The following is a 23,960-nucleotide window of genomic DNA, read 5'->3' as shown; positions in this document are numbered from 1 at the left end:
AAGCTCAGGGAAGGGAAGGGCTGTCTCCAGTGGGTTAGTTCCTACTCACCCTACAGCTTTTCCCAGCCAGCTGGAGGCCACTCCTCTGACTCCAGCTGTTTTCACCTGTTAGTGGCTCTGGCTCACTTAGGCTGGTGCCTTTGTAATAACAGGACTACAGCATGTTGGCACGTGGCACAGTGGAGGCTGTGACTTCCTACAGCCTGGGCCACAGTAGAACCCCATTGCATCCTAGCTGTACCCCTGTAAGCAGTAGTGGTCACTAGAACTGTTCAGGAGCTATAACTACCACTCTGGCCTCAGCCCCTCGGGGAGGTATGTCTGGGTATGGCCAGAGAAGCTGACTGAATTCAGTGTTGAACTGTCATTAATAGGGACTACAAAGGTCCCTGCAGAACTCGGGCTTCTCAGCTCTCCATTTAGAGAAAACACCAGCCCATTTGTAGTCAATCAAGAATAAAGTTGTTAGTCTGTCAGTCTCATAAAGACAAGACCCCGCCTTCTGAATGTACAACTTGAGTGTGCCGCATCTTTTCTAGGACGGAGTCTGTAGGGTGGGGTGGGATGGAGGTGGCCAGGTCCGCACGTCACATGCAGCAGCTGTCCAGGCTCATTGGTGCCTGGCACTGAGATGATGTAACAGGAATGTGCCATGTGCAGGGGTGCATCTGGCTGGGTTGGGGTTAGGGAGACAACGTTGTGAGGGTCAGTGTGAGAGGCCCAGAGGATCTGAATGTGTTCAGGTGGCAGAGGCACTGAGCCCTGATGGTGTGTGGCAAGTTACTGGACTGTTCGTTGGGGCCCTTCCTGCCCGGTGGTGTCTGTTTTGTGGAAAGGAGTTTGAGTACAGATCGTGTCCCTGGGCTCTGGGCCAACTTGTACTCCAGCCAGCACCCTCTCCTGCCTGCTGACCAGTTCTTGTTTTTATTTCTCAGCTATGGCGAGAACCAGCTCTGGGCAAGATGCCATGGTCAGTAGGAGGCACCTCAGCCCTGGTGAAGTATCACCCTGAGCTGAATCTAGGTAGCCATCAGGCCTCTCCCCCAGGCCCTGGCAGATCCTGGCAGACCCTTCAGGAGACTCCTCAAGCCTGAGGCCCTCTGCCTTTGTTTAAGCAGAGACAGGGAAGTCCTCCTGCTCAGGGTAGTCTTGATGACATCACCTAAAGTCCTCGAACTCCCTTCTGCCAGCCCGCAAATCCAGAAACACTGGAGTGGACCTTAGCTGGGGTTCCAAGTTCATCCCAGTGGATTTTAACCGAAGGCCTGGGTTTCTGCGCATTAGGACCAAGTCTTTGGGTATAGTGCTTTGGCTAAGAATTCAGTCCCTTGTATCTCCAAGAGCAGCTGAGTTGCTCTGTGACAACCAGAAAAAAAGCAGAATCCACTGATCCTGGGCATCCTTTATTTTTGCATAGGCATAAATTAGTCTGGAGAGGGTTTTGTTTGTTTAAAAAAGAACCAACAGTGCAGCATCTGTCACAGGAAAGCGAGAACGGAACAAGCCCCGAGGGCAGGGCTGTGCAGGCAGCCGCTTCCCAGAACACCTAACGGCTCCTGCTTGCCCCTGCCTGGCAGCTCCCCCTGGCCTTTCCCACAGGCCAGGAACTAGGAACTGAGTAACAGCTGGTACCCCTCAGAATGGGGCTAGGAATCAAGGCTGGAGCTTTTCAGTTAAACCAGACCTTGAGAATTCTATATATAGTACAGCAGGCCGTTCAGTCTAAGACTTCCTCCTCCTCACACAAGGGAACTTCTTCTGCCCAACTGCCCCCCTAGAGAAGGCGTCAGAAAGGAAACGGAATCTAAGAGCTGAGAGCCCAAGGGGGGTTGCTTTAGAGTGGGCAGGACCCTCACTAGGGTCTCCTTAGATGGGATAGCCTAGTGTAGCCTCTCCACCTGGCACCTTGAGCCACACCGTGGCTATTGGCACTGGACCAGGAGAGCCCACAAAGTCGTTTCCCCTCTTCTAGGCTACCCTGATGGAATGGCCCCAAAGAGCCTAGGTCCTCCCCTGGAGGAGTGGAAAGCTTGCTCTGGAGCACAAGCGGGATACAGCAGGAATGAAGTAGAGTAGACCCTCCTCCCACATCAGAAGAAAAAGCAATGGTCCCCAGCACTGGGGATCGTCTAGGTTGGCACAGACAGCAGTCCTCAGAGGCACACAGGAGCTGGTACCCCCAGGATACAAGAAACCCTAGGGGCCCTGTGGGCCATGGTACCTGCCACGCTAGAAGAACACAGCAGCCCGAGTCCTTTACCAGGCGCCTGCCAGAGACAGTCTCCGCTGCACAGTGCTGAGCACTGTCCTAAAAGGCCACAAGACCCCCCAGCTCACCTCCCTGGGGCTCTGGCTTAGTGTGGCCATGGCTTTGGCACCTACCAGGAGCTCCCTGGTGCCAGTCCCTCCACCAAATATAGTCTCACTTCCTGACTCCTAGTCCTCCAAAGTATGCTACATATATACACCCTGGCAGGCGGGCGCCTAGCTCTAGAGGAAGGACTGAGAGAGGCACGGGAGCCTGTTGGCAACCTCAGGCTGCTTGGCTGTGCAGGGAACCCTACACGAGCTGCCTTTGTTCTTGCTCCTGGAAGTCAGCGCTATCAAGCATGTGCGGGCAGTGGTGCGGTGCTGTGCACCCACTCAGCGCAGGGGTGGATGCTGGGAAGGCTGAGCCTCCCAGGTGGCTAGCAGTAGGCACGAGGTCTCAAAGGGCTAGTGGGCAGGCTCTCCATGCACCCGGAAGCGGTAGATGCACGTGTACTCAGGGTGGCCCCAGTTGGTCAGGATCCGGAGCTCCACGACTTGGTATGTGGCCATCTTAGAGGCCTAGGTAGAGAAAGAAGAGGGATTCAATGTCACAGCGTCCCTTGACACCTCACCAACAGAAGGGACTGGGGGGGAGTCACTCCGGCAGCCGGGTGTCTCCTCCCCTGGGGGTCAAAATAAAAACAAAAAAAACTGAATTTCTAAAGTTTCTATTTCCTGGAACAAAGTTTCTAGGCCAAAGGCCCTGGAGGACTTCAGGGTTCCTAGGGCTACTATGCATGTGAGCGGGCGCACACACACACACACACACACACACAGAGGAAAAAACACTAACCAAAGAATTGGAATGAACTGAGCCCCATCCCTCACACCAGAACCTGCCTCTGTCCTAGAAGACTGGATGCCCACTATTTAGGCCACATGCCCTGTCTGAAACTCTGGCTGAGTGCACACTGATCATCTTGAACATCCATCATAGTTACATCCTTGTCACAACCCTTCTTTAATAAAACTCACTTCAGCGGAGCCCTGCTCAGGAAGCTCTGGATGCTGCCATCTGTCATTGACAGGAGAGTCGTGTCTATCCTATACCCTGAACTAAGGCAGGATGGGAAGATGGATCTCTGAACCCTGTTCCTGGCAGTGCCAGTACTGGGAGATGTCTGCTGTTGACGGGGGTGGGAGTGGGGGGAGGTGTACTACCCCATAAGCACGCAGTCCTGTACCTGGAAATAGAAGGTCTGGATGGGCTCCCCATCCTGGTCATAGGCAAATGTGCCAAGAAGTGTCCCTTCCTGCTGCAGGTCTTCATCAAAGCCCTGCAGAAAAGCATACAGGAATGGGGGGGTCAGGGAAGGCCACTGCACTCTCACCTGGTGTCACTGCAGCTACACAGAAGGGCCAGGTCCCAAACCAGCTCTCTTCTTTTAAATGCATTAACCCCCTCACTGCCAGAGCCACCCAAATGTGATTCTCAGCCAAGACACCCTCCCCCTTTTATCCCCACACAGAGCAGGTACTCACAAAGATGGCGAAGTCCTTGGGAGCACTGGAGATCGTGCTGTTGGGGGACAAGGCCTTGGGCACATGTTCTAAGGTGACAGCTGTGGGGCGGATGCGGGCAGAGAGGCGGACCACAGCAAAGCCCTGAGGCCCCTGGAAGGCCCAGCAGTTGCCTGGGTGCACATCTGGCTGGAGAGGGTGAAAAGCATGTCAGCTAAGGGGCTTCAATACAGGTCTGGCTAAGATAGGGGCATCTCCCACTGTGTTCAGAGTGCATTGGGCCCTCACAGATTACCCACCTGGAGAATGACTCGGGGTGACTGGGAGTGGTACCACAAGGGGATGCCAAAGAGGCTGAGGAGGGCCGTCTTTGTCTCGTAAGTCTCGGAACACCGGGTACTGATAACACTGGCCCCTGCCGCAGCAAAGAAAGGGTTAAGCTCATAGTGGGGAGGCCCAATAAGCTCCGTGGGTTCCAAGACGGAAGAGCTACTGTCTGTCTCCTCACAGCGCATGGAGACAAGTACCCGAAGCCCAGCCCTTAGTTCTAACCGAGATTCACAAGGCCTCTCCCAGCCAGGGATGCCACTCAGTGCCTCATGGCTTCCCTCAGCTGCCTCTGGCCTCGGTTGGGAGTCGAGGTTGGGTGTCTGGTTGGTACTGGCCCCAAACCCTGGCTGCTTAGCTCTGTGCTGCCTGGCAGACTCGGGGCCTAGCCATATTAAGGACCAAGGGAAGGCCAAGTGGTGAAGGCAGCAGACATACCTCCTGATTCCAGGGCGTAGTCTACCATTCCAATACGGTCCTCACTGTAGCGCTGCAGGGCCTGCTTGACGATCCGGTGCACTTGCTAAAACAAGTCCAAGGAACAGAGGACATGTGAATGGGGCACAGACATTGCATGCATACCCATGGTGCACAGACATTGCATGCATACCCATGGACTGACCCTACTAGACTAGCACCAATGGTACCCAAGCCGGTCTTGTACACCTCCACCACCCACACTTGGCCTGGAACATACGCCCAAACCTCCAGCCAGGAGGGTCCATCACTTATGTCCTAGAACATGTGAGGAGCTGGTAGTGTAGGAGTGTTCAGGTCTACAGCTTCCAGGGGAGAAAGCAGTGTGCTGGCAGGGTAGTCATCCCTTACCTCCTCTGTCACCCCAACCACGCCTTCTTTCTGCAGTGTCCGTCCCAGAGAAGCTGCCGCCTCCCTGGCTGACATGCCCTGCATCTCAGCCATGCTGGCAAGGATCTTGCTCTCCAGCTCCTGCAGCTGGGCATGCATCTCATCTCTCTGTAGGAGTCCGCTACGGGCACCCTTATCTCGGAGAAGGAACTGACTGACCCAGTCAGGGAACTGGGATTCCACCTAGGGACAGAGGCAGCAGGATCACTAAGAAGCTTGCAGGAATGGCAGGCGCTGCTATGACAGGGCTGGTGACTATCACTCAGGGAGGGAGCAAAGCCGGAAGGGAAGGAGACCCTGGGAGAGAGGTTAGAGGTTAGGAACTACTTTCCTGGGAACAGTGACCAGGCACGGATAGCATTTCCCCCAGAGTCCAGGTCTGCATCAGTCCAGCCCTGTACGTGCCTCTAGAACAGCTAGCTGGCCAGGGGTACTGCCCCGGCTGGTGGGCCCCGCCCCCAGGTGGGTGGTCTCAGACAACAGGCTAGGAATAAAGCTCCGGCTGGTAGACCCCGCCCCCAGGTGGGTGGTCTCAGAGGGGAGGGTGTTCGGCAGGGCTTTGGGTAATTCCAACTCACATCAGCTCTGGCAGCCTGGATTTTCTGTGGCAACAGTCCCACTTCATCTGCCACCGAGTTCTGCCTCAGAGTCAGGGCAGCCAGCTCCTGCCGTAGGCTGGCCAGCTGGGCTTCCAGCCGTCCCAGCTCCTTCATAGAGCTCTCCTGGAAGGCCTCCTGAGTCATCCTAATCCCAGAGGGAGGGAAGCAAGGTAAGGCCATGCTGAGGAAGGCAGAGGACCCCTGACTGACTCCTGTCATAAGGTGTATGCCCACCGCTCACTGTGTGTGAAGGAGCAGGACTGCCCTTGGAGTGTGGCAGTAGAACACAGCACAGGAGCTTGGGAACTAGCTGGCCCGATTCCCTCTAAGCTTGGAGTACACAATTCACAATGCCATGGCTTCCCATGCCTTCACAGCCTGGTCCCAAGAGCATAAGCCACAGAGAAGAGACCAGCCCACCAGCTCCGGTTTCACCCAGTGCCTGTCCCTGCCACCCCAGTCCTCACCAACCTGCCCTGTACCTTAGAGGCTGCAGGCAGGGTCCTAAACTAAGTCTCAACCAGCCTTCCTCAAGAGACCAGACCGAGCACTAACGGGGTGCCAGAGCAGGCCTTGGCCAGATGGCAGCTATTACCTTTGCCACTCTGTCTTCAGCTGCTGGACACGAGCCTCAGACTCCTGGGAGCAGGAAGGAGGGACAAGGACAAGAATTGCAGAGTTCAGAGAAATCTGAAGACTGTTCTATGTGCGAGTCTTTGCTTAACTACATCCCTGCCTCGGGGTCTCCCAGCTCTTTCAGCAGAGACCAAACCAGCTGAAGTCCTTCTGTGGATCTCCCAGACTCACTCCCACCTAGGTAAGTTTACGTTCACTGAGCACAAACACACCCAGCACAACTACCGTCCTTGCCCCATGCACGTCCCAGGGGTCACTGTGGAGCATCTACCTGAGGCAAGGTCCGCCCCTGGAGAAGGCATGAGACTACTCCCCTTCTACTCAACATCCCAGCAGTGTCCGTGGAAGAACCACGGACAGATCTAAGTTTGGGTGAGATCCCAGGGCACGGCTACATGCCACTGACCTGAGAGGTCTGGACAATCTTCTTGAAGAGATCTTCTGAGTCTTGGTGATGCTCTGCCCTCAGGGCTGCCAGTTCTTCCTGCCAGATATGAGGAGGAAGCTGGCCTTTTAGTTCACTCTGTTTTGTTTTAGACTGTCTCTCTATGTAGCCCTGGCTGTCCTGGAACTCTGATATGTAGAACAGGCTGGTCTCAAACTTAGAGATCCACCTGCCTCTGCCTCCTGAGTGATGGGATTAGAGGTGTGTGCCATCATGCCCCGAGAGACTGAGGTGTGACAGCTGCCCTTGGAGGAACACATGTGACTAGGATGTGGTCTGACTGGGCTCGTCCTGGGACTTTTAACTCCAGGGTTTCAGCTCCTGGCCTTGTGCTACAAGGCTCCGAAACCAAGGAGTACCACCTGGTGTCTACCACGTTACTGGTATCAGGCACTAAGCTGGGCACTCCCACCATGGAAGGGAGCATCATCTTGACCGGGTATCTGGTGAGTGACTCTATATTACACGCTACTGTCTCCCTCATGCCCTGCGGGGCCTCCTGCACCCAACATGTGTACTTCCAGGGTTTTCTATGGCATCACCCTCAGGATGTGTGGTCCCACACCCAGGCCATGCTGTTCCCTCACCTGGAGACGAGCCGCTGTGTCCCTGCGCAAGTCCTCCTTCAAGACAGCCTCACGGCGGCTCACCAACCCTTCCAGGAGAGACAGGGTGTCCTCGTGGCTCAGGCCACTGCTGCTGCCGCCTCCGTGGCCAGTAGCCCCCTGCCGCAGCTCCAGCCGCTCCAGCCGGATGGCCTCCTTCTGCCAGTTGGAGGAAAACTCCGCAGCAAGAGCTTCCAGGCGCCGCTCCAGGGAGTGCACCCGGGAGAGGATCCGCTGCTCAGCCTGGTGGGGCCAGAGGGGAAGAAGAGAAGTTGAGGGGACTGGGGAGCCTACCACAAGGCTTTCTGGGTATGGCCACTGAAACAGCTGGCAGAGAGAAGAGAATTTGAGAGGCTTCGGACTCAGCACAGTTGGACATGGCAGCTAGGCGTAGTAGCGCACACCTTTAATCCCAGCATTTGGAAGGCAGAGGCAGGTGGATCTCTGTGAGTTTGAGGCCAGCCTGGTCTACAGAGTGAGTTCCAGGACAGCCAGAGATATCTAGTAAGACTCTAGCTTGAAAAAACAAAAACAAAGAAACAAAGCAGAAACATCTGGGACATGGCCAGCAGCTGCAGCATCTGCCAGGAGATACAGGACGCATGCTGCAGGCGCGGGCCAAGGCTCCCTAAACATGTAGGCCCCATCAGAGCCCAATGTGGAGGGAAAGGTGGCTGGGAGACGGGTCTGAACACAGGGACTAGGCACGAAAATTTCGTGGAGTTGTAGGATGGCCACAGGGACCCAGCAGGGCAGCCCATGAGCTGTGTAAGGTTGGGAGGGGGTAGCTTTTGACTTTCAAGTGCTTTTGCTCTTCCCTAGATAACTACACCAAAGGATGTATGGTTTGAAAGCTTTGCATTTTCCTCATTTAAATGAATGTCCTACAGAGAAGATGTAGTAACAGCCATTTGGACCAAGGGTGGCATCTGATAGTGTGTCATGAATTCTGAAGACTCCTGTTGGCCAAACAACAAAATCTTTGCCAAGAGAAATTACAAAACGCAATCTAACAGTCGATCCTTAAAGAGTAAAGGACTTTGGGGCAGAGGTCTCAGGCTTTAGAAATTCTGTTTCACATATATGCTCACATGACTCAAAAGGCAGCAAGCACAGAATCCTATCCCAGCCTGCCCTGTCCTGCCCCTGCCGTCACCTCTCTAAATCAGTTGTCTTCACACTAGCGGAAGCCAGGCCAAGCTCTGCTGGCTTTACTTTCCCTTTTCACATGAAAAGTGGCCCAAGACTGCTTTGGTCCTCATCTCTTCAAGGGGTAATTTTAAAAGGAGTTTGCAGATGGTAAGAGATGCCATCATTTTAAGAAGTAAGATCAGGCCAGGCAGTGGTGGCGCACGCCTTTAATCCCAGCACTTGGGACGCAGAGCCAGGCGGATCTCTGTGAGTTCGAGGCCGGCCTTGGCTACCAAGTGAGTTCCAGGAAAGGCGCAAAGCTATACAGAGAAACCCTGTCTCGAAAAACCAAAAAAAAAAAAAAAACCAAAAAAAAAAAAAAAAAAGAAGTAAGATCAGCCAGGCAGTGGTGGTACACACCTTTAATCCAGCTCAGGAGGCAGAGCCAGGCAGATATCTGTGAGTTCAAGGCCAGCCTGGTCTACAGAGTGAGTTCCAGGACAGGCACCAAAACTACACAGAGAAACCCTGTCTCAAAACAACAACAACAACAAAGGTCATATTCAGGAAAAGTACCGTGCTGGAACATATGATTTAAAACGTGGCAAGCTTAACTCTACAGGTACAAGCCAAGTTCAAATCACTAGAGGACAAAGAGTTTGGGGGGTTTGTTTTCTTGAGAAAGGGTCTCACTCTTAGTCCAGACTGTCCTGCAGTTTACTATGTAGGCCAGGCTAACTGCAAATTCATGGGGATTCTCCTGCCTCAGCCTCCCAAGTGCCAGGACTACAGATGTGAGCCACCATGCCCTGCTGAGACAAAGATTTGTGTGCATGTGCCATGCTCCTGTGTGTGTATGCATATGTGTGTACACATGTATGTGAAGATGTACTTGCTTGTGCACCAGGGGAGCCAGAGGCTGACATCAGATGTCTCTCTCTATGGCTCTCCATCTTATTTTGTGAGACAGGCTCTCTCATTGAACCGGGAGCTCACCATTTCGGCTAGCCTGATTGGCCAACAAGCCCTCGAGATCCACCTGACTCTACCGCCACCCCCAGCACCAGGGTTATAGGTGTGCACTAGTCATACTGGGGACCTGAACTCAGGACTCAGGTCTCATACTCACACAGCAAGCATGTTGTGCCTTGAGCCAGCCCCTCTAGCCCTGGGACAGAGTTTTGGGTGTCCTGTATTTCTACCACATTCTGGTTATGTCCATTTGTTACCACAAGTGGCTACAGGCCCCTGGAGAGCACAGCCTGGACCTGCCCCATCTTAAGACCTGAGCAGATTATAAACTGACCACTTCTCACCCCCATGTCTGCAGCCTCTGCAGAGTGGCCCAGCAGCTGCTTGCTGGAGAGGCTTCCCTCTCCTTGACTCCCCCTCCTTGAATCTGGTCTGTCCCTGATACCCCTTCTGCAGCTCCCAACTCATCTGACTTGCTTCCACACAGCTGTGCTAGCCCAGGCTAGCCTGCTAGGTGAACAAAGAGCACCTGGGCCAGCTGTCCCACTGAGCAACTAGCACAGCCTGTCCTGGTTCAGCCCAGAAGGGCCCCCCTGGGCCTTCCAGACCCACAGCCACTACATACTTAAAGTCTTAAGCCACAAGTTTAAGTTGGGGAGCGGGGAGGTGCCTGATCAGGATGTTACACACAGAAGCCGTGGCAATATGGAGAAATCACATTGAAAGGCAACAAGACCGTTTGCCAGCCCCTTCCTTCTGCTTTCTGAGCATGCACGTAACTTGAGCTGTGTTTAGGGGACAGTTAGCTCCCCCATGACCTCCACCTCACACAGCCAACCAGGGAAAGGGTGCTGTAGTTTTGTGTGAGCCGCGATGCCACTTGAAAAGTCAGGCTGGAGAAGTCCGCTCACCACCCTCAGCACCCATGAACTCACCTGGAAGTGCGGGGAGGCATCTCTGGATTCCCACACCTCTGGCTGCCTCCTGCTCTCCTTTGCTGCCCACCAGGAGGCCAAGGTGGGCTGCAATGTATGCAGCCCGAAGGGGTAAAAATACCAAGCACCTAGGCACAGGGAAAGCATGCTTAGAACCTGTCATACGGCCTGTGTCACCCATTGTGAGTCCTGCGCTACCAGGGGTGGAAACGACACCCCATGACCTCACAGCACATGCATGCTAACATCACCCGGGTTCCTTCGCTCATTCCACAGACAGTGAGACTTATGTGAGAGCACCTTCCTTTACCAGCTCCAGATTTCCAGGGGTGGAACCCAGCCCCGATGGTAGCATTCGCCTCTCAGTGCACAGTCCTCTGGGGAGCTCTGACAACTACCACTGGCTGCCCTGTCCAGCAGAAGGGTTAAATGGCTGAAGTGGCCATTTGTGAGGGGGCTTAGCCGCTCTCCAGCTCCATGGGCTGCTGACACTGAGCATCACTCAAGAGAACACAGCACCCACCCGCTTTAAGGTGAGACACTGAGTTCCCAGGATCAGGGCCCAAGACTACAGTCACAGAGAAACGGAGCGCCTGAAAAAAATGTCTGTTTGCCACTTAGTTACCAGCCTTGAGCAGGGAGGGGAAGGGAGTCTACACAGTCACTAGGTGGTGTAGACACCACCACGCACACGCTCCCTGAGCAGGTCTGGACCCTCTCCACTCGCACCTCCACATGCCCTGGCTGTGACAGCAGCTCTGTCCCCCCATGAGGAAAGGGTGACGCTCAGGCTGAGCTGTGCTCCACGCCTGGGGAAGTGCTGACAGAATAGACACCACACTATGGTGAGTAATAAAAGAATTATTGTTTTAAGGGTGATGCCCAGTTTCCACTAGGTACGAACAAGTTGTTCTTGTAACAGGAAACAAAAAGGAAACCAACATTTGGAAAAATGTCCTGCCCTCTTATTAATAAAAATATGCCGGGCAGTGGTGGTGGCGCTCCTTTAATCCCAGCACTTGGGAGTTCAAGGCCAGCCTGCTCTTTAGAGAGTTCTAGGACAGCGAGGGCTACACAGAGAAACCCTGCCTCCCAAAAAAAAAAAAAAAAAAAAAGTACAAGACTATAAAACCAACTTTCTACAAGCTACTGCAGTCATTGAGAGTGAGCCGGGACTACACAGCTAAATCACATGAAACCGGAAACTCAGTGAGACCGTCCAGTGAGAAGTGGAACACCCGAGGCAAAGACGCCAAGAAGGCTCTGAGACGGGCAGAGCGAGGCAGAGCTGTGGGCAAGCGGCTCTGAGTGTCCCAGCCAGTTCTCTTTTCGCCGTTTCACGGCTTCTAGCATAAAGGCAGCCAAAGGTTTCACTTGATCTTGTAAAAACAATCCACTTGCACAGACTGTCCTGATTTGGAATAGAGGGAAAATAGCTGCTCCTAATAATAGCTCAGAGTTCCTGCTTGCTACCACAGAGTAGCTGTCCAGGGGCGTGTCCTCCCAGAGGCACCCTGTACTACAGCAAGGGCAAGGTCAGAGGAGGCATAGCCCCTCAGCCCTGGGATACTCAGACAGGACAGCCGGGGTCTGTAGGTGGGGTTGGGGAGTGGGAAAGTCAGGCCCAGGGCTCTGCCTGTGACCCAGCCCACTGGATCACTGTTAGCCCAGCATCTGCCACACCCTACCCCTGGATCACTGTTACCCCCCACCCTACCCCTGGATCACTGTTACCCCCCACCCTACCCCTGGATCACTGTTACCCCCCACCCTACCCCTGGATCACTGTTACCCCCCACCCTACCCCTGGATTACTGTTACCCCCCCCCACCCTACCCCTGGATCACTGTTATCCCCCACACCCTACCCCTGGATCACTGTTACCCCCCACCCTACCCCTGGATCACTGTTACCCCCCACCCTACCCCTGGATCACTGTTACCCCCCACCCTACCCCTGGATTACTGTTACCCCCCCCCACCCTACCCCTGGATTACTGTTACCCCCCCCCCACCCTACCCCTGGATTACTGTTACCCCCCACCCTACCCCTGGATCACTGTTACCCCACCCCCACCCTACCCCTGGATCACTGTTACCCCCCCCCAACCTACCCCTGGATCACTGTTATCCCCCACACCCTACCCCTGGATCACTGTTACCCCCACACACACCCTACCCCTGGATCACTGTTACCCCCCCCCACACCCTACCCCTGGATCACTGTTACCCCCCCACACCCTACCCCTGGATCACTGTTACCTCCCACCCTACCCCTGGATCACTGTTACCCCCCCACCCTACCCCTGGATCACTGTTACCCCACACCCTACCCCTGGATCACTGTTACCCCACACCCTACCCTGGATCACTGTTACCCCCCCACCCTACCCCTGGATCACTGTTACCCCCCACCCTACCCCTGGATTACTGTTACCCCCCCCACCCTACCCCTGGATCACTGTTACCCCACACCCTACCCCTGGATCACTGTTACCCCCCACACTCTACCCCTGGATCACTGTTACCCCACACCCTACCCCTGGATTACTGTTACCCCCCACCCTACCCCTGGATCACTGTTAACCCACACCCTACCCCTGGATCACTGTTACCCCACACCCTACCCCTGGATCACTGTTACCCCACACCTTACCCCTGAATCACTGTTACCCCACACCCTACCCCTGGATCACTGTTACCCCACACCCTACCCTGGATCACTGTTACCCCCCCACCCTACCCCTGGATCACTGTTACCCCCCACCCTACCCCTGGATTACTGTTACCCCCCCCACCCTACCCCTGGATCACTGTTACCCCACACCCTACCCCTGGATCACTGTTACCCCCCACACTCTACCCCTGGATCACTGTTACCCCACACCCTACCCCTGGATTACTGTTACCCCCCACCCTACCCCTGGATCACTGTTAACCCACACCCTACCCCTGGATCACTGTTACCCCACACCCTACCCCTGGATCACTGTTACCCCACACCTTACCCCTGAATCACTGTTACCCCACACCCTACCCCTGGATCACTGTTACCCCACACCCTACCCCTGGATCACTGTTGCCCCCCACACCCTACCCCTGGATCACTGTTACCCCACCCCCACCCTACCCCTGGATCACTGTTACCTCCCACCCTACCCCTGGATCACTGTTACCCCACACCCTACCCCTGGATCACTGTTACCCCACACCCTACCCCTGGATCACTGTTACCCCCCACACTCTACCCCTGGATCACTGTTACCCCACACTCTACCCCTGGATCACTGTTACCCCACACCCTACCCCTGGATCACTGTTACCCCCCACACTCTACCCCTGGATCACTGTTACCCCACACCCTACCCCTGGATCACTGTTACCCCACACCCTACCCTTGGATCACTGTTACCCCACACTCTACCCCTGGATCACTGTTACCCCACACCCTACCCCTGAATCACTGTTACCCCCCACACTCTACCCCTGGATCACTGTTACCTCACACCCTACCCCTGGATCACTATTACCCCACACCCTACCCCTGGATCACTGTTACCCCCCACACTCTATCCCTGGATCACTGTTACCCCCACACCCTACCCCTGGATCACTGTTACCCCACACCCTACCCCTGGATCACTGTTACCCCCCACACTCTACCCCTGGATCACTGTTACCCCACACTCTACCCCTGGATCACTGTTACCCCACACACCCTACCCCTGGATCACTGTTACCCCCCACACTCTACCCCTGCCTCTGGCTTCCCTCTCTTCCACCCCTGCTTACCATAAGTCAGACCAGTCAGGAGCAGCAGGAACAGGAGGAACCACAGGAAAGTCTTCAGGTTCAGTGGGAAGTGCTTGGACCTCGGGAGGGCAGATAGAAGGCAGACATCAGCATGTGGGATCTGGGCCTCCATGCTCCCCCTGGTCCCTTGGGGCTTTTCTAGAACTCTAAACTATAGAGTTAAAGCATGTACCCTTCAGCTTCCCATAGGACTAGGGCTGGACCAGTCCACTAGAATGTGACCTGTAGGTCCTCAGAGTAGGGAAATTTTGGCTCTGTGTATTTTAAATCTTATTTTTAATTATGTGTATGTATATGTATAGACATTTGTGTAGGTGAGTGTAGATGCTTTCAGAGTCCAAAAGAGGGTATTGTATCCCCTGGAACTGGAGTTACAGATGGCTGTGAGCCACCATGTGGGTGCTGGGAATTGAACTCAGTTCTCTGGAAGATCTACCAGTGCTCTAACCACTGAGCCATCTCTCCAGCCATCCCACACACCCACCACACATATATATATATATTTTTTAATTTTTTTAAAAAAGATTTATTATGTATACAGCATTCTGCCTGCATGTGTCCCTGAAGGCCAGAAGAGGGCACCAGATCTCATTACAGGTGGTTGTGAGCCACCATGTGGTTGCTGGGAACTGAACTCATGACCTTTGGAAGAGCAGTCAGTGCCCTTAACCACTGAGCCATCTCTCCAGCCCCCACACATATATTTCTGAAATAAGGTCTTGATAGGTAGCCCAGGCTGATCTGGACTCCCCATATAGCTCAGGTTGGCTTCAGACTCAGTCCTCCTGACTGATTCTCGATTCTCTCAGGTTCTTTGGTGACTCTCCCTCTTTCCAGCACTAGTCATGCTCCATGACCTGGACTTGGCCACAAGTGCCCTGATCTCCTGGTTCTAGACTTTGTTCTCTGCCCAAGGGATATGGCCCTACACCTCTGTTCTGCTGGTTTGGGAACTTGGGGAATAACCCCACAGCATCCTCAGACAATGTCTCTTCATGGCTTCTGACCATGAGCAGAACTCTGGAATGTGGCGTGTCGTAGGCCTAAGGAGTCAGAACTTTCTATCCCACTTTTGAATTAGTGCCTCACAGCTTGTCAGTGGGAGCAAAGCCAGCCTTCCTCCGAGGATGGGAAGTGGCTGGGCTGGGTGGCACTTGGTTCTTAGGAAGGACCCAGGTGAAGCACAAACCTGTGTTCCAGAGTGTGGCTGGAAGAGTTATTAACTAGGGAGGAAAACCTAACTACACCAAAAGCTACATGTGGACTGGGAACCTTCAGGGAACAGTGGACCACATTCCAGCTCAGATGCTCTGTCAGGCCCTGTGGTACCAGGTCGTTCTGATTCATCATCAAGGCTGGGGTCTCGCTCACCTGGTTAAGACGAAGACGTCCAGAAGGGAGGCAGCAGTCGTCAGACGGTACCAGGTGGTGCCAACCCACCAGTAGAGAAGACCGAAGAGCCGGCCTGAAAAGTGGCCATTAAGCCTAAGACTTGGTCATATTTAACACACACACTACCTTTCCCCATCTGTGTGCCCCCGGCCCAACCCTCGCCAGGCCCCCTTTGTCCCACTCTACAGTGACCCCTTTCCAAGTCCACCTGCCCAGTCTTCCTATCCCCAACCTGCTCTGCAATGGTTCCTGCTCAAACCCGCTAGGGGCTTCCCGCAGCTCTTGGCTTCCAGAGATTATTTCACAGGGAGCCTTCCCGACTCCATCTGGGTGCCCAGTCACACAGGAAGGAGTGTCTGCTGCAGAGTGTGGAAGCAGCCTAGCACGCCGTGAGCACCCACCTGGAAAAGTGACCAGTGTCCAGACAAACGAGCCTGCCCGAGATGCTGCACTCCTTAACCCTGACCCTGAACCATCCTGGTCGGAGTCCGCGTAGCCTGCAGGGAAGAGGAGGAAGCAAACTCAACTCCTCACCATCACGGTGAGCCCCGGATGTGGAACCTGTTTTCTCCTTGGCTGAAGCCTCCCTCCCCCCAGAGCGTCAGACTGGCCCAGCACAGTCAGTCAAGGAATGTTTGTGAGCTGATGAGACGGGAAAACTCCATCTTCTTCCTGGTCCTGGGGACTGAATCTAGGACCTGCGCTCGCTGGAGTACTGTGCCTCTGAGCCACGTCCCCAGACCCTGACATTCTATGTCCCTTCGCAGCCCTCTCCTTCCTGACAATCTCTAGTTCCTTAGAACCAGACAAGAGCATCACTCCTGCACGTAACGGAAATTACTGAGTATTGGCCATGCTTGAGTCCCAGGTTAAACTGCCCAGACACAGTGGTGTGGTTCTGGGTCACTCACAGACTAGTGGAGGAGGAGCCTACAGACACACAAAGTTCTGGGTGAGAGACTGCTTGGGCCAGGAGGGAGCACTTTGGTGTAGATACCCAGTAAGGTGTGCACACGTGTATACACACACACACACACACACACACACACACACACACACACACAAGGTTGCATGCTTGCTTGCTAGGCCAATTCTCTACCACTGACGCTCTACCCCCAGCTCTCAGTGAAGCTGTGAAGTGTCCATGACACGTGAGGTTATCTCACATTGTCAGGGTGCCCCTCCTCCCGGTCCCCTGTAGCCCTAGAATCCACTCACACGGGCTAACGAGGCAGCGCCTACCTGCAAAGTCATCCTCTGAAGAGTAGCCTGAGGAAGAGCCGAAAAAGTCCTCTGAGGCCTTGCTCTCGGTGGCGAGCCCGTTGGCTTTGCTGCTCTCCGAATCACCAGTGCCTCTCCTCCTCCTCCCCCGCAGGTCCCCGCCTGGCAGGGGACAGGGGCTCTGTCAAGCTCCCACAGCCTCCACCTCGGGGGCCTGGGGCTGAGGGGTGCTCCGAGGAGCACCCTCTTGGGAACTCTCAGGTGGGAGGAATTTGAAGACTAGGTCTTAGGAGGGAGATCTGGGGTACTCACTCCAGTACGGCTCACTGTGGAGACGGTCATCCAGGAGGGCACTCCTGGCAAGGGACGCGGCCCGGGGGCTGCCTATGTAGGACTCCCGAACCACAGACTCGCTGTAGTAGGAGGTGTGAGAGTCAGAGGAGGGGCCGAGCTGTGGAGCTGGCGACAGGCGCTTCATGTTGCTAGATTTCCTCTTCAAAGTCCTGTGGGACAGCCATGAGGGGAGAGGTGGGAAAGCGAGCCAACAGCCCTGGCAAGCTCATTTTTTGCGTGGGTAGGCCTTGTTGCCAGGCGACCAACAACCCATCGACTTCTGACTACTTCCCAGCACAGGTACTTAGGTCTCTGCTCCTAGTACCTATCACTGAATCTCACCAGAGGCGGGCGACCTCATCGGTTAGCGACAGAGTCATCATTCAATTCAGGTTTCTAACTTCAAAGCCAAACAAACGTTTTGCCATGCTTTCTAGTGGGACCGGGAGTTTCCACAACCTACTGAAAATCTGGACTAACCTGAACTGGCTTCCCAGACCTAACCAGAGCCTCAGGGGCCTTGTGGCTTGCAGGAGGCAGGATAACAAGGCATTGCTGCCCTGAGTCATGGGCCCGAAGATGGTGAAATGTGAGGTGTGGGCCCGGGGAAGGCGGCTGGACCGCCACGCCCGTCCACAGTAGGACTTGCTGCTGTGAGCCCAGCTTACAGCTCTGGTGTTTCCTGCCTGGCTTTTGTGTGAAGCTGCCTCTCCCCACTTCCTGTTCACTAAACCTGAGGCTGGGTGGCCCCTGCTCACAGTGGGCAGAGAAGGCAGCATCCTGGGTCCGCGCATCCTTACAGATGTGAAGAAAGGCAGGACCCTCTTGATCAAACAACACAGGCATCTCATCTCCATCCACGACATCAGGAAGAGCTAGCTGCCTGCCCTGTTCCTACCTGAGAGGACTGTCTTTAAACAGGGTGCTCTGGCTCCCTGCCACGGAGCTGCCACCGCTGCTGCTGCCGCCATCATTGTCATCCTGGGAGTAGCGAGTGAGACGCTGGCTTCGTCTTGACATGATGGGGCAGGGACCCTCCTCCTGAAGAGAGAAACTTGGGGGAGACAGGACAAGATCTAAGGTGTGTGGCTCCCCAGAAGAGACACTGGCACCACCTCACTGCAGAGCAGAGAGACCCTGCACACCCAGGCAATGCAGCCCTGTGATGATGTGTGCATCTCTCTCCGCTCACCCCTGGCTACTACCTGCCTTGGGATTTACTTAGGACTCCGGGGGCCTCCTCCACAGCCCTTCTCACAAGGCTTCCTAGTTTATAGGCTGCTTGTCTTTATCCTCCTTGGCACTGAGGGAGCCAAAATTGGGCCCTGCTCAACCTCTGATGTGGAAGCGGAGACTGCCACCTGACAGGTGCTTTGATCACAGCTTCCTGGGGCGTGCCCTCCAGCCCCTCCCCCCACCGGTGCTTTATTGTCCCCCTAAGATGTCCAGCCTCACACCCATTGCTCCCTTCCATGGGGCACGCTTTCCTTTCCTCCCCTTTAGTCCCAATCATTGGTTCAGGGCCCCATCCCAACTGCAGAAACCCTTCCCTTCTACCTTGTCATGGTGTTCCTATTCTGCAGCCCCTCCGCACACTGTGATGTGACATCTTGGTGTGACAATGACAAATGACTACTGGCTGCCTGCTTCCTTTCCTACTCATTAATGACCCTGGCATAAGCAAGGTGGCCATCATCGCCCTTCTACAAGAGAGGAACCTGAGACACCAGCCTGTAGGGGAGAGCCAGGTCTCTCTGCTGAGACCAGAGAGGCATCAGGGCCTGGACATCTGCATTCCATCAAAACATTTACAAGTTGTCTGGGAAGCGTTACAGCTCCATCTAACAGACACTTGGAACCTCGCTGTAAACTATGTGGTCACTCAGCAGTTACACAACGAATACTGGTTAACGAAGTAATGCAGAAGGTGGAGCTGCTGTGTAGTGTTGCAGTCAGTCTGGCCTATAGGATAGTCACCATCACCCCATGGGGTGGGGTGAAATTGATAAGAAGGCCAAGGTGAAAAGAGCTGGCCAGAGACAGCCTTCCACCACCACGTGAGTGAAGGTAAATAAACCTTTCAGCACTGGAACCCAAATTCAAATCTCAGATTACCAGCACAGGCATCTCCGAGCCTAGGCTGGCAGGAATTACAAAAAAATTATATCCCAACAAGAGTTCCAGGTATTGTGACTTTGTATCGCTTCTGATATTCCTGGTAGACACTGACCTCCCAGTGGTGGGAAACACACTCCAACCCTGACCATAGAAACCAGAAGGTCAGGTTCATCCAGCTAGCAAGACAAGTAGCCTCCTGTCTGGGCTAACTGGCGTCTTCCCAGGTGGGATGCCCCTCTGGCATCCTTCACTCTCTTCAGCAGAGTTGGTAAAGGGACCAACTGGTAGTAGCCAAAGCGGGAAGTTGGCCTAGACCCCGGGTTGTATTCCAGTCCTTATAAGGCAGTTCCACCCATGACTGCCACCCCCACCTGACAGCTACAGATACCCACGCCCTCCTCCTCTTAACCCCTGCTCTGCTGCAGCAGATGAAGCCTTTGCCAGCGGGGAGAAACATTGCAACATGTTTATACAGTACCCACGCTGCTGCTGGCAAGAATCTAAACGTTCTGTGGAGGTGGGGAGGTAGGGTACGGAACGCTTCCAGTGTGCCACCTCCCAGCACTCCCAGAGCTGTGTGGCTCTTATCTTTATTTTTCATGCTCCATCCTGTTGTCACAAAATAGTTTGCCACAGCGGCCATGCAGGTTTCACAAGATGACAAAGGTCTACCCTGTGGGGAACCGCTAAGATAGACACTCCTCTACCCCGCCATCAGTTACAAAACCCTCAAAGAAAACATCCTTCTCCACTTCAGAGCCCTCATTACAACTGAGACTTGGTCCCTATCTTGGGGGGAGTCTTACACGTGACATTTCCACTCCACTTCCCATGGGACACGCAAAGTGCTCCAGGCGCTCACCCCGCTGTCCTGGCTCTAAGTCACACCCCGGCGCGCGATGGCTTTGTTTTGGTTTGGTTGGGTTAAGCTGTTTTGGAACTGAGCTAAGTGGGCCTCTGTCTCTCCTCCCCCCAGAGTTGTGACAGGCGGCGGTGGCGCAGGCTGGGAACTTCCAGTGCCAGGAATCGGTCAGTGGCACTGCCCTGGGCCGGTTTGGGGCGGCTGGGTCTTGGCTGCTCTCCTCCCCGGAGGCTGCTGGGGAAGTCCCGCCTGGGGACAGCGCCCTCCCCGTGACCGCGATGCGTCAGGGCGCCGGCCCGCGGGTGGCCCGGGGCGTGCGCCGCTCGGGGGCTGCTGTGGTCCGGCCTGGCCCGGCGCTTCGGCCGGACGGCGACCCGGGTCAGGCCGGCGCGGGGCCGCGGAAGGCGGGCCCACCCCGTCCCTTACCTTGCGTGGCTCTTCCCGCGTCGGGGTCCCGCGGGCGGCGCCGCGGGCTGGTCCGAGCCGGGCCGGCGGCTGCGACGCGCGCGGAGCGGAGACGCGGGACGGCGCGGGGCCGGTGGGCGGACAATGCGGCCGACGGAGGCCCGCGCTGCGCGAGTGGGGCAGGGCGGCGCGCGCGTGGCCGAGTGTGTATGTGTGCGCCTGTCAGTCAACGCTGACAGCCTGCAGCCCATTGGCCGGGCCCCGCCGGCCCGCCCCGCCCTCCGGCGCCGCCCATTGGCCGGTTTGAACACAAAGGCTCCGGCTCGGCCCGCCCTCCGCGTGGGCTCTGGAGTCCGCGCGTGGGAAGCGGAAGGCGAGTGCGACCTCCAGGCTGGGAGACCCGAGTGTGCTCGCGAGCTCCCCGGCCCACGCGCGCCCGGTGCAGGGGCCCTAAAAGGCTTTTGGTGATGGCGCACACAGGGTGTCGTGGAAATGGCCGGAGGGAAGGGTGCGGGTGGAAAAGTCCCTACGGGGGCTCGCGCGGGAAGGTGGTGTGCGGATGATGTGTCTGCCCATTTTAAAGACAAGGGAACAGGTGCGTGGAGGTTTTCTGTTTCTCTTGTAGAGCCACTCAGAGGTGAAGTTGAGATTAGAAGATTAATACTGTTTTCATCATGAGGTTGATTGTTGGATTCCAGAATGGGCAGGACACCTACTCAGAACGCCCAGAGTTTGTTTGTTTCCTTCTTCTTCTTCTTCTTCTTCTTCTTCTTCTTCTTCTTCTTCTTCTTCTTCTTCTTCTTCCTCTTCCTCCTCCTCCTCCTCCTCCTCCTCCTCTTCCTCCTCCTCCTCCCCCTCCTCCTCCTCTTCTTTATTTATTTGTTTTTGTTTGTTTTTTCCAGACAAGATTTCTCTGTGTAACAGTCCTGGCTGTCCTGGAACTTGCTTTATAGACCAGGCTGCCCTCGAACTCAGAGGTCCCCCTGCTTCTGCCTCCCCGAGTGCTGGAGTTAAAGGCGGGTACCATCATCACCCACCACCGGTGGCTAGAACCCCGGAGTTTCACAGCAGCTTTTCTGCTTTAAGGAAGGCGCCGTCTACAAGAGAAGGTAGGGCTGGTGACACATCCTCCCACTCCCCTCCCCCCCCAGTGAGTACCTGACTCCAGGGGCCTGTGCCCCCACCTCCACCCAAACCTAAAGAGGATGCGGCAGATGCGGCTGGGGACAAACACTTCTGGTGCAATCTCTTCTAGGGAAGATGAGGTCCAATGCCCATCACTCTAAAGAGCCAAGAGGAAAAAAAAAAAAAGAACAAGAAATGGTAACAAAAGCCGATATAAGGGGCTGGAGATGGCTCAGTGGTTAAGGGCACTCACTGACTGCTCTTCCAGAGGACCTGGGTTCAATGCCCAGCATCCACATGGCAGTTCATACCTGTCTGTAACTCCAGTTCCGGGAGATCTGATCCTCACACCAATCACCAATGCACACACAAAAACAAGAAGCGCTAGTATGAGAGGCTAATAGGAGACTGAAGAAACACGAAACCCCTCACGTTGTGTGGGTTCCGCCTCCAGATAAAACCACACCCCCTTTCTAGACTTTCACTGTCCCATCTGGAAATGGGATGCTGCCTGCCCTTACAATATTTTAGGACCACTGTGCTCACTAGTGTTACTTCTGAACAACTTGAGCTGGCTGGGAACTGACTCCTGCGTGAATGTTGACTGGGAGAGAAGACACTGACTAGAAGCAGCCCCCAAGCAGGGGCAGGACTCTCTCAGCTCCCTCTGTTCAGTGCTGGCTCACTCTGATGGAGTCTCTACCTCCCATGCAGAGACTGTTTCCTCGGCTCCCAGGTGCCGGTCTGTGCATTCAGGGCTCATGTCCATGGGCTGGCTGCAGGCAATCTCTCCACATGTTATTGGGTGCTAATCCTGGGTTCTGTGATGGGAACTTCAATGAAAGTGATTAGGGAGTTTAGAGTGAGATGATCCTGGATTATCAGGGGCCTGTGACAAGAATTCTTTTCAGGAAAGGGCAGGGTTAGAGTAGAGGGGGCAGTATGACCTCTGAGGTAGAGATCAAGTGATGAGGCCCAGAGAGTGAAGGAATGCTGTCACCAGACACTGCAAGGGACAAGGAATGGACTCTTCCTAGAGCAAAGACGATAATGTGGCCCTGCCACACACCTTGACTATGGATGGTCTAGTGACAGATCACAGATTTCAAGTCTCCAGATCTGGGTGGGGGGGTGGGGGGGTGGGAATACATTTCTGTTGCTTTATGTCACCGTTTGTAGCCATTTGTCATAGCAACCAGAGGAAATCAATGCCGGGTCTTGGGAAATTCTCATGACAGTCCTGGGACCGTCGCTGTTTCTGACCATTGTCGTGACACCCCTATCAGACCTTCACATTAGTGTCTGCATCGTTTCTGCCTCTTGCCACTCCTCCGTCCCTTCTGGAGAGCTCTGTCATTCTGCCTTCTCCCTGCCACCCCTGGGTCCCCCCACATCTTTGTCTTTTCTCTCTTCCTTCCAACGTTGAGGGGCAGGGACGTGGGTTTGCCCCAAATGGGATAGGATCACAGAGGCTGATGACTAGAGGGACCCCATTCTGACATTTGCCCTGCATGTTTTGCCTCTGGTGATGCATGCCCTCATCTTACAGCTCCGGGGTGGAGCACATGCAGGGGCAGCATGCGCGAGGGCCTGGGTTCCGTCTCCAGATCTAGGAAAATAAAGTTAGATTTCTACATGTGGGTATAAAGGCAATACTCCATTATTATGTGTAATAGTTTTCTTGATTTATAAGAAATCAACACGTACTTGATGTCCTAGTTTGCTTGTGAGTAAAACACTGACTAAAAGCAGCTCAGAGAGGCAAAGGCCTTCTTTGGCTCAATATCCTTATCTTAGTCCATCACTGAGGGACGTCAGAGCAGGCACCCTGAAGGAACGCTGCTTATCGGCATTCTTATACCACCCAGGACTGCCAGGCTAGGGACAGCACCACCCACAGTGGGCCCTCCTGCATCAATTACCAATCAAGAAAATGACCCCACAGACTTGCCTGCAGGCCAGTCTGATGGAGGCAATTCCTCAATCGAGGTCCCCTCTTCCCAAATATGTTTGGGTTTGTGTCAAATTGACAAAAACTAACCAGTGCACTTGATGAAGTCGCCTGCCCTGGAGAATGAGAATCAGAGAGCTCAGTGGTGTGAGCCAGAGATTGAACCCCCCGCCCCCCAACACAGGCTCACAGGACAGCCCCTGGCTACTGGCCCCCCCTTGTCCAGGTGAGTAAGAGAAGGCCCACTGCTGTGGAGTTTGGTGGGACAAGGATAAGGACTCTGCTCCTCTGACCTAGGCCAAGTCCTGCTTGCTCACTCTGTGACCCAGGGCAAGTCACTTAACGTCTCTGAACCATTTTTTTCTTTTCTTTTTTTTTTTTTTTTTTTTTAAAGATTTAGCTATTTATTATAAGCGCCAGAGATGGTTGTGAGCCACCATGTGGGTGCTGGGA

The 23,960-nt window shown here is 54.7% G+C and overlaps 1 protein-coding gene across 1 annotated transcript; it reads right to left on the bottom strand.

Annotated features, from left to right (window-relative positions):
• Window positions 1–1,386: 1,386 nt before the first annotated feature.
• On the bottom strand, window positions 1,387–20,552 carry Sun2 (Sad1 and UNC84 domain containing 2). Its single transcript, XM_059247610.1, has 18 exons — window positions 20,453–20,552; window positions 17,945–18,100; window positions 17,026–17,216; window positions 16,735–16,875; window positions 15,894–15,989; window positions 15,472–15,565; window positions 14,080–14,159; window positions 10,289–10,416; window positions 7,233–7,493; window positions 6,607–6,684; window positions 6,160–6,203; window positions 5,544–5,709; window positions 4,927–5,148; window positions 4,537–4,621; window positions 4,071–4,186; window positions 3,793–3,960; window positions 3,495–3,587; window positions 1,387–2,829 (listed from the first exon to the last, which is right to left on the bottom strand). The coding sequence occupies exons 2-18, from the start codon at window positions 18,064–18,066 to the stop codon at window positions 2,716–2,718; spliced, it is 2,199 nt and encodes a 732-aa protein (XP_059103593.1). The 5' UTR covers window positions 18,067–18,100; window positions 20,453–20,552; the 3' UTR covers window positions 1,387–2,715.
• Window positions 20,553–23,960: the final 3,408 nt, after the last annotated feature.

The sequence above is a fragment of the Peromyscus eremicus genome, chromosome 20, assembly GCF_949786415.1.
Source record: "Peromyscus eremicus chromosome 20, PerEre_H2_v1, whole genome shotgun sequence".
NCBI classification, from domain to species: Eukaryota; Metazoa; Chordata; class Mammalia; order Rodentia; family Cricetidae; genus Peromyscus; species Peromyscus eremicus.
Note: the sequence above shows the minus strand (reverse complement) of the source record. Positions and strands in the feature narration are given on the sequence as shown.

What these genes read in the sequence shown, in the direction of transcription:
- Sun2 (XM_059247610.1), bottom strand. Translation starts at nt 18,066, where the DNA reads ATGTCAAGACGAAGCCAGCGTCTCACTCGCTACTCCCAGGATGACAAT. An exon ending in GACGTCTTCGTCTTAACCAG is followed by an intron (nt 14,160 to 15,471) that starts GTGAGCGAGACC and finishes TGCCCTCCCGAG; the next exon opens with GTCCAAGCACTTCCCACTGA. An exon ending in TGGTTGGGGTGACAGAGGAG is followed by an intron (nt 4,622 to 4,926) that starts GTAAGGGATGAC and finishes GACTTGTTTTAG; the next exon opens with CAAGTGCACCGGATCGTCAA.